At 45.5% G+C, this 9,268-nt stretch overlaps 2 protein-coding genes across 2 annotated transcripts; one reads left to right on the forward strand and one right to left on the reverse strand.

Annotated features, from left to right (window-relative positions):
* The first annotated feature begins 40 nt into the window (after positions 1–40).
* fbxo21 (F-box protein 21) lies at positions 41–6,596 on the forward strand. The gene is made up of 12 exons (XM_019885686.1): positions 41–325; positions 680–815; positions 1,119–1,228; positions 1,405–1,526; positions 1,745–1,891; positions 1,964–2,103; positions 3,302–3,438; positions 3,516–3,695; positions 3,915–4,047; positions 4,274–4,464; positions 4,545–4,702; positions 5,491–6,596. Exons 1-12 carry the CDS (start codon positions 69–71, stop codon positions 5,679–5,681), a joined length of 1,902 nt encoding a protein of 633 aa, XP_019741245.1. The 5' UTR covers positions 41–68; the 3' UTR covers positions 5,682–6,596.
* Positions 6,597–7,036: 440 nt separating this feature from the next.
* Positions 7,037–8,318, reverse strand: LOC109525314 (gastrula zinc finger protein XlCGF8.2DB-like). Its single transcript, XM_019885737.1, has one exon. It carries the CDS (start codon positions 8,245–8,247, stop codon positions 7,237–7,239), a length of 1,011 nt encoding a protein of 336 aa, XP_019741296.1. The 5' UTR covers positions 8,248–8,318; the 3' UTR covers positions 7,037–7,236.
* Positions 8,319–9,268: the final 950 nt, after the last annotated feature.

A 9,268-nucleotide genomic window follows, 5' to 3' on the forward strand; every position in this document is an offset into this window, starting at 1 on the left:
TCACCCAGCCCCCTGCGCCATAAGGGGGCGGAGCCGCGACTTTGAGGTAATCGGGGTAAACAGAAAAGATGGCGGCGTCTGTCGCCGGAGAGAGTCTGTCCAGCCCGACCGGGACCAGGACCGCCAGCGGCAGTGATGCCGGGGGCGCAAATCGCGACCGCCGCGGCGACAAGTTAACCGATTTGCCCACCGAGTTGTTGGAACACATTTTGTGCTTGCCGGTGCTCGAACACATCGACATTTGTAATGTGTCCTGCTGCTGCCTGCGCCTGCGCGACGTTTGCCACGGCCGAGGGAAGGTGTGGGGGCACCAGTACAAACTCAGGTCGATATTATTGTAGTTAGGTGATTATTATTATCGTCAATCATGTTCTCAATCTGAGGTGTCCTTTTCGTGTCTTCTTCCTGGTTCACTGCCCAGTCAATTCTCATTGCCTTCCGTTTCGATGATGCATCACTTTTCACTCTTATGGACTGCTGAATCCTATTCTTGATTCCTTTTTGAATTATTATTACTCTTATTTTGAATTCCATTACATCCAGACTTAACACACGTGTAAATTTATGACATTGAATTGGAAGGGATCATTTCAGAGTGAACCGATCAAATTGATCAGGAGTCAGCCAGCTATTTATGGGATGGCTGTCTTTTATCCACCTGCTCCTCTCCACTTTTCAGATGGCCGCGACTGCAGAGGTTTTACCCGCAGAATGAGAGCTGCGACTGGCTGCGCGAGTACAAAACGCGCCATCGGGTGGGCATCCAGATCCGGAGGACGGTGGGGTCCATCTCCAAGCGCTTCTTCATGGAAGTGGTGAGTGGACAGAGAAGCGAATTAAACGTTGCATATTTAAACCGCATTTTGACAAACGTTCACAGCCTTAAAGCTCAAACATAATTTGAAACGCCATAGATGGGCTAACAAAGTTAATTGTACATTTTAAACGACTGCCACTTGAACACACATGGAGCAGCAACACATACAAACGGAGGATACACAAATAGAAAATTAAGCATTTTGTTTAAAAAAATTTGTGAACTGCACGATATTGGGGGAACACTGTACTTCACTAAACTTGAGTTAAAAAAAGGATTTGGAAACCAAATTTTGTTGCAGCCATGCATCGGCCAAGTGCTGGGCGACACCTTCGCCGAGATCGAGTCGCTGGGGATGCCCGAACATTTCTGCGAGGACGAGCTGCTCTTTATCCTTCAAGCCGAAAAAAGGTTAGGCGGCTCTTCGTGTTTCTAACCGGTGAACCGGCGGCGGGAAGGAAGCAACTTTGACTTACGAGCGCCCCGGTTTACTCGCCCTATGAAAAGTGCTATTTTTCATTGTTCAATACAAGTAACAAAATTTGTGGTCGCATTTTATTAATTTTTTTTTGTGGTTGTCTGTTAAGGAAAAGCCTGACGTTGAAGTACTATGCAAAGAAGATCCTTTACTTCCTGAGACAGCAGAACATCCTGCGCGCGCTCAAGAGCTTCCTCGAGCAGCCGCCCGAGCAGCAGTCGGCGCTCGCAGGTGAGAAAACAACCTTTGGAGCAAGTCTCAAGAAGCCATGGCTGAAAATGCACAAAAAGTCAGGCATCTTGCTTCCAGGGCTCCTCCAAAGACAAACTCCACCTGGAGAGTTTTTGAAATTCAGCCCCTGAGGCCCATTTCGCTTTGCAACATGAAAGTTAGTCAAGGCATTAATCGTGTGCAGATGGGCGACGGCTACAGTGTGCATGTTTCTCCAGGTGCCGTCCTGGTAGACCGGTACTGCAATCCGCTGGCCGACGTCACGCTGGACGGGATATCGGCGCAGCTGGACGACATCGCGGAGAAGGTCAAGAAGACGCTGCGGGTGAAGAATCCATCCCACCCCAGCCTTCGCGTGGCTCCAGGTGACTTGGCAAAAAAAAAAGCCGTCAAAGCAACTGCCCTGGCGTGACGATGCCCACTTTTTTGTCTCGCAGGGGGCGAGCGACTTCCATTGGAGGACTTGGAGCTCCAGCGGCAGGTCGTCTGCGCCCTCAACGCCGTCTTGTACGACCAGCTGCAGTACAAGGGTGACCAATTGGACTACTATAACCCGCTCAACTCCTACATCCACCAGGTTGAGTTGCAGACATTTTGTACAAAGTAGTTTACAGTTAAAAAAAAAAGAAATTAAGTGCTTTCAAGCTACAGTGGTATCTCTGCTTATGAACAGTTCTTCATACGAAATGTTCAAGTTACAAAAGACCTCAACGGGAAAATATTGCCTCTTGTTACAAAAGAAATTTCAAGATACGAAAGGTAAAAATACAGTCAGGGCTGCAAGTCGCAGCTCCGAGTTTCCTGAACGCAACATACTTATAGCTGCTCTGCCATTGGCTATTACCTGGCATCTTTGTGGCAACCCACTGGCAAAGAGGGACCTCTACCGGATGTGTCTATGCCTGTAGATAGATAAATAGATTTGTGTCAATGCAGCGTCCTCGTCATTTGCCCCTCAAGCCAAGAGGCGTTCCGATAGTTTTACAATAAATGTGAATCACCCAGAAAAAGCGTTCACCACTCGGGCGATCGCTCACTTTGGTGATGTTTGCCTTGGACATTTTTGAAGGATTGTTAAAAGCCGACAAAAGCAAACGTCCTTGGATCAGTTCTTTACAAGGCGCCAGGCAAAAACCACTTGTGAGAGAGAACATGAACTAAAGAGGGCAAAAAACAATGAGGACACAGTTAAAAGTTAAATGAGCATCATTTTTATTCATTATTCTTATTGTGCAATAATCTAATTGTAAGATGTATTTGTTACATATTTGGATGCGTTTTTATGCTTTCGGAAAAATTTATGTCTGAATTTTGGGTGGGCTTGGAACGAATTAGGGCATTTACATGGAAAACGCGTCTCTACTTACAACATTTTCGAGTTAAGAAATTTCTTCTGGAACCAATTAATTTCGTAAGTAGAGTACCACTGTATTTGTTGCCACTCCCGGTTGAATTTTCCTGTCAAACTAAACATCAAACAAAGAGCACGTTGCCTCCGGAGTCAGTCGTGATGGTCAAAGTGTTGTCCGTTTGTATCTTCATGACTGCATTACACTGGCGCCCAGTGGCTCAGCTGTTCCCACTGAAAGGAAGTCGCAAACCTGTTGACTTCTTGAAACTCTTCTTCATGAAGTTATGGCCATGTGTTCCGATGAAGTAAAATAAGAATGCTCACGGATTGAATTGAGTGTCTTGAAACGACTCCTCTTGTCAGTTGTGTAAGAAATGTATCGGTGAAGTTCACGCCCATTCTGACCCAGTATTTTATCTCGCAGGTGCTGCTCCGCCGCAAGGGCATCCCCATAAGCCTCTCGGTGGTCTACATGACGCTGGCCCAGAGGTTGGGCGTCAAGCTGGAGCCGGTCAACTTCCCCAGCCACTTCCTGCTGCGCTGGTGCCAAAACGAACGCGGGTACTTGAAGGCCACGCTGAGATGTCCGCCCACATTTTGCCTTAGGTTAACATCCGCTGCGGGCCCGCCCCCTGCAGGAGCGACGACATCTACGACTACGTGTACATCGACGCCTTCGGAAAAGGCAAGCAGATGACGGCCAAAGAGTGCGAGTACCTCATCGGGCACCAGGCCAGCGCCGACTACTACGGCGGCATCGGCACCACCGACGTGTTGCTCAGGATGGTGGGGAACCTGCTCAACATCGGGAAACGGGGGTAACTGTTGGCTCGAGTGCCTCCCTTTTTACATGTGCATGCCAAAGCGACGCAGGTGGGTTGCGTTGCTGCCGTAATGCAGAATTCCAGCCTTGGGAAATGAACGGCAGCCTGCCGCCTTGCCACTAGAGGGGGCCGTGCATGCGTGAAACACAAAACTGACCGCGGCCTGAGAAGGAACGGAGACCCAGATGGTTTTGTTTTGTTTTGTTTTTGGAGGGAAAGTAACGAGAAGTCGTACCAGCTCCTGAGGGACACGCTGGACCTCTTCCTCACCATCAACCCCGACAACGTTCCCTACCTTCTGCTGCAGGCCAGGCTCTACTTCCACCTCGGCATCTGGCCCGAAAAGGTGCTCTCCCTCTCACACGTAATCGCCGCAAGGACTCTTAAGTCTCACTCGGTCGCCCACCAACACTTTCTCTCACTCCGACACTCTCGCTCCTTCTCCGACATTCTCGGGGGAGTCTTGACATCCACTTTCACACACTCTCATAGTCACCGTCACACCGCCCCCTTCCACACTCATGCGCACGCCCCGGCGGTGACGTCGGTGCTTGCTCGGTCGGTCGCGGCAGGTTCTGGACATCCTGCAGCACATTCAGGCGCTGGACCCGTCCCAGCACGGCGCGGTGGGTTACCTGGTGCAGCACACGCTGGAGCACATCCAGCACAAGAAGCATCCCGCCGCGCCCGAGGTGAAGCGGCGCGGGGCGGCCGACCACCGGGACGTCCGCTACTCCGTCGGTCTAGTCATGAAACACAAGAGGTGCGTTTGGGAACGATCCCCCGTCGACGCCCCCCCGCCTCCCGCCGTATGTCCACTTTGCCGCCTTTCCTGCGTCCCAGGTCGGGTTATAACTGCGTCATCTACGGCTGGGACCCCAAGTGCACCATGAGCCAGGAGTGGATCACCACCATGAGGGTCCACCAGCTGCCCGACGGCGCCGAGCAGCCCTTCTACAACGTCCTGGTGCAGGACGGCACCTGCCGATACGCCGCGCAAGGTGAAGGCGACCAATGAAACCCTAAATCAGATTTCATGTCAGGTGTACCGGGAGAGTGCCGCACGCACCTCGGGGTGGAATAGAGTGCCGCATATTTTACGGATCTTCCACTCGGAGTGGAATAGAGTGCCGCGTATTTTACGGATCTTCCAACCACCTTTGGTTACTTTGTTGTCCTTATTTATGTCTATTTTTTTAATAGAAATGACAGGTAGAGAGAGACAAATTCCTAAACGATGAGGTGAATGAGGACATAAATGATGAAAATGTTCCATTCCAAAACATGAAGTTTTGTGATCCTCAAGAATTTAAGCTACCGACTCTCCGATCCTGATGACAAAGTGGCCCGGTGTTCATCTTTATTTAGTGGAGAAATGAACAAAAAATATTTAAAGCACAAAAGTATATTTTTTATTTGGAAAAACAAAAAGGGCAAATTTGTGAAGACTTCAGATTCATGACATCTTTACGTTTTTTTTTTTTTTTTTTTAAATTGGGGGGGGAAAATTTACATTGCAGTACAATTTTTAAAATTTTTTTTTACATTTTTATTTGTGGACTATTATTGTGAAAAACTTAAAATGAAAAAAAAAGTTCCATATTTTTGCTGCAAGTAATTGGTCTGTAAATACTTTTCAAAAATACTCGTGATTTTCAAGAAAAATGAAAAAAATGATAAGGGCCTGTTAATATGAAAACTGATTTTTTTTTTTAAAAAAAAAGTAGTAATTCCGCATGTTCGGAATTACTACTTTGGATAACAAGAATTTGTTGCGCCCGTATTCCAGAGAACCTGGAGCCCCACTCAGCCCCCCTGGAGATCGGGCACCCCGAGGTGGGCCGCTACTTCTGCGAGTTCGCCCACACGCACTACGTGGCCAACGACGAGCTGCGAACGCGCTACCCTGATGACTCGGACCAGATGGAGGAGACGGCGCGCCACCTCTACCCGCACGCGCGCCCGCCCACGCCCATGTAGCCGCAACGTTTGCCGTTGCGCCGCGTCCCAACGTGGAGATGGGAAAGCTTGCCGGCCACTTTATAAGGTACACCCGCACTGGCTCGTGACGTCCTCCACGTAAAGTCTCTCTTTTGTTTGAAGGGACTCGTTTAATCATGAGGTTGTTTTGGTCACCGTGAGAGCCGCTTTGAATATTTCGACCGGCTCGTGTAGAGAAATAAAGCAGCCAAAATATTATTTATGATGTTCAACAATCAGGATTACAGTCGTTCTTAAAAAAGAAATCCAACCACATTTTAAATTATGCTTATTATGATCCTTAAGATCACATTTACTATTAATGTCAAAAAAAAAAAATCATGATCTTAATTGTGATCCTGGAGTGAAATTCAATGATTAGTTATATTAATAAAAAAATTAGAAAACAGGTGGTCATACTGCCAAACTTAAAATGTATATGCTCAAGTGTAGAAATAAATTGGTTATTCTTTATTATTTCAGTAGTGATCCTGAAGAGAATTTCACCGATTATCATGACTAATAAATGTTTTTAAAAAAATAAAATAAATACAAGCAGTCATGAAGGAAATTCCAGAGTTAATTGTATACATTTGAAACAGTATATAAATAATTGTATATCTTTTTAATTATTTGCGTTGTAATTTCTGGAGGGAAATTCTAGGATTAGAATAAGTATAATGATTTTTTAAAAAACATCGAATTAAAAACATTTGTCATTATATTGACGATGATCTATTAGAATGTGAATTCAAGGATGATAAGTACAACCAATATATGTATGTGTGTGTGTGTGTATATGAGAGTATACACACACACACATATATACATGCGCACACTGAAAAATAACTTTGCAGCTACAAACGTCCTTAGTACATTCAACAATAAATTAACATCTGTGGCTTTTTTTATTTAAAAAAAAAAGTTTTTTGTCCTCCTTGATTTTAGACCTTTTCCCCCCCTTTTATCGTCCTGTTTTACCAAATATGCCCAACAATGAATGGTGTAACCCCATTCACGACACCGTAGAACCCACTGAGACTGTGCAGGTGTACCTCATAAAATGTCTCAGCTGTTTTGCGTTCAATGCAAAAAAGACGGTCGTGTTTCAGACAAAATGGAAAGACGACAGTAAATTCCAGGTGCTGTCAATCATCTTAGAAAGAACAAAGCAATGCTCGTGGGAAAGCATCAAAAATCGTTTGCCAAATGACCTTTCCCCATGCACATTTTTATCTGTGACATAATCTGCCCAAGCACGAAAAAACCCCAAAACAAAACAATAAAACTATGAAAAGACAATGTCACTCTTTCTATGGACAATCCTTTGTGCATTTATTCCATTGACAGAGAAGCTACTTGAGAGAGAGAGAGAGAGGTGCTTACCTGTTGGAAAGACAATAGTTGCTCGTAAAATGTATTGTGTACTAGTCCGTCAAAAACGGCATGACTGGTGGGGAAAAATGTCACAAGCAAGACAGCTACTTCACCGGGGGCTGAATTGTCTCTCAGAACAAATGGCAGACGAGCTGAAGCCAGTGGGGGTGGGGGGCATTTAGTCTCCTTTGTTGTGGGTCTGCATGTGCGTAGCAAAACTGTTTCGATTGGTGTAGCTTCTGCCGCAAACGGAGCAGCAGAAGGGTTTCTCTCCCGTGTGCGTTCTCATGTGCGACTCCACACTGGCCCTTCGAGATAACGTTCTGCCACACACGGAGCAACTAAAGGGTTTCTCTCCTGTGTGTTTTGTCATGTGTCTCACCATATCCGACTTTTGCGCAAACTCCTGGCCACAAACGGAGCAGCTGAAGGGTTTCTCTCCCGTGTGCGTTCGCATGTGTATTGTCACGTACGACTTTTTATTGAATCGTTTACCGCACAACGAGCAACTAAAGGGTTTTTCCCCTGTGTGAGTTCTAATGTGCGACTCCATATTTTGTTTATCTGTGAATTTTTTACCACACACTGAGCAGCCGAAGGGTTTTTCTCCCGTGTGACTCCTCATGTGCTTTATCATCTTTGCCTTTTCAACGAAGGCTTTTGCACAAAGCGAGCAACTGAAGGGTTTTTCTCCCGTGTGTACTCTCATGTGTTTGACCATGTTGGACTTTTGAGTAGCTGTTTTACCGCACACGGAGCAGCTGAAAAGTTCTTGTCGTTTGAGGCGTCTCCCGCATGCTGGAGTCTGCTTTCCGGAACTTTCCGACTGTTTGTCATCGCCTTTCGCGTTGTCTGTGTTGTCGGCGTGTGACGGCGGCGCTAAGAGCTGATGCGGTGGCGCTCCTCCGCGGTACTCCCCGCTCGGACTGCAACGATGAAGTCGCGAACAGTCGGGCGCTTCGTCGCCATCGTCTTCACTCTTCACGACGACGACCTTCAGTGACAACTTGTTGACTTGCTCCTCTTCCTCTTGAGTGTAGCGGGGCTGTGGATCATCCTCTTCCTCTTTCACGTGGTTTGGGCCTGGACCATTTTGCACCGAACTGGAACTTCCCCTCTGTGGATGAGGTGGAGCTTCTACCTGACTACCCATCAGCTGATGGACGTCTGCAGCACACGAGGAAGTCATTTCTGTTACGGTACTGCAATTACTGGCATAGAGAAGTGGCAGTTGAAGACCTGGTCGAAGCACCACTAAGCCATGTCTGCCCTCTGATGGTGAATGGTGACATTACAACTTAAAACTCCAGTTGATGCATATTTGCAGTTCGCCCACATATATGAGAAATATTTCTCATTTAAGTTATTGTGGCCATTGCATAATGACTGCTGAAGCAATAATGCAGTTTTGAAATTGGATGGGCAGGCGGAGAAGTGCACGCACTGTAATATATATATTTGAAGATGTCTTTTTGACAAAAAGCTACGTAAGAAATACATACAGGCCGTGAAGCGTACTGCAATACGGTGAGCTTTCACAGGAAATCGCAATAAATATCATGCCGTGACCGTACTGCGATAAACCCAAACCTTTTCATATCATCACATCTCAACTGACAATCAGATGTTTTTCGTAGGGGAAAGCGGGGTTGGCCTGATTCAAAAATGTCATTTCGGCCAGCGATAAAATTAACCATTATCTTAATTGTGATCCGGGAGTGAAATTCAATTAGTTATATTAATAAAAAATTTAAAAAACAGGTGGTCATACTGCCAAACTTAAAATGTATATGCTCAAGTGTAGAAATAAATTGGTTGTTCTTCATTATTTCAGTTGTGATCCTGAAGAGAATTCGACCGATTATCATGACTAATAAATGTTTTTTAAAAAATAAATAAATACAAGCAGTCCTGAAGGAAATTCCAGAGTTCATTGTATACATTTGAAACAGTATATAAATAATTGTATATCTTTTTAATTATTTTCGTTGTAATTTCTGGAGGGAAATTCTAGAATTAGAATAAGTATCATGATTTTTTTTTAAACATCTAATCAAAACATTTGTCATTATATTAGAATGTGAATTCAAGGATGATAAGTACAACCAATATATGTGTGTGTGTGTGTGTGTGTGTGTGTGTGTGTGTGTGTGTGTATATATATATATATATACTGTATGCATATGAGTATAAACACACACACACACACA

The sequence above is a fragment of the Hippocampus comes genome, unplaced genomic scaffold (assembly GCF_001891065.2).
Source record: "Hippocampus comes isolate QL1 unplaced genomic scaffold, H_comes_QL1_v1.1 scaffold78, whole genome shotgun sequence".
Lineage (NCBI taxonomy): Eukaryota > Metazoa > Chordata > Actinopteri > Syngnathiformes > Syngnathidae > Hippocampus > Hippocampus comes.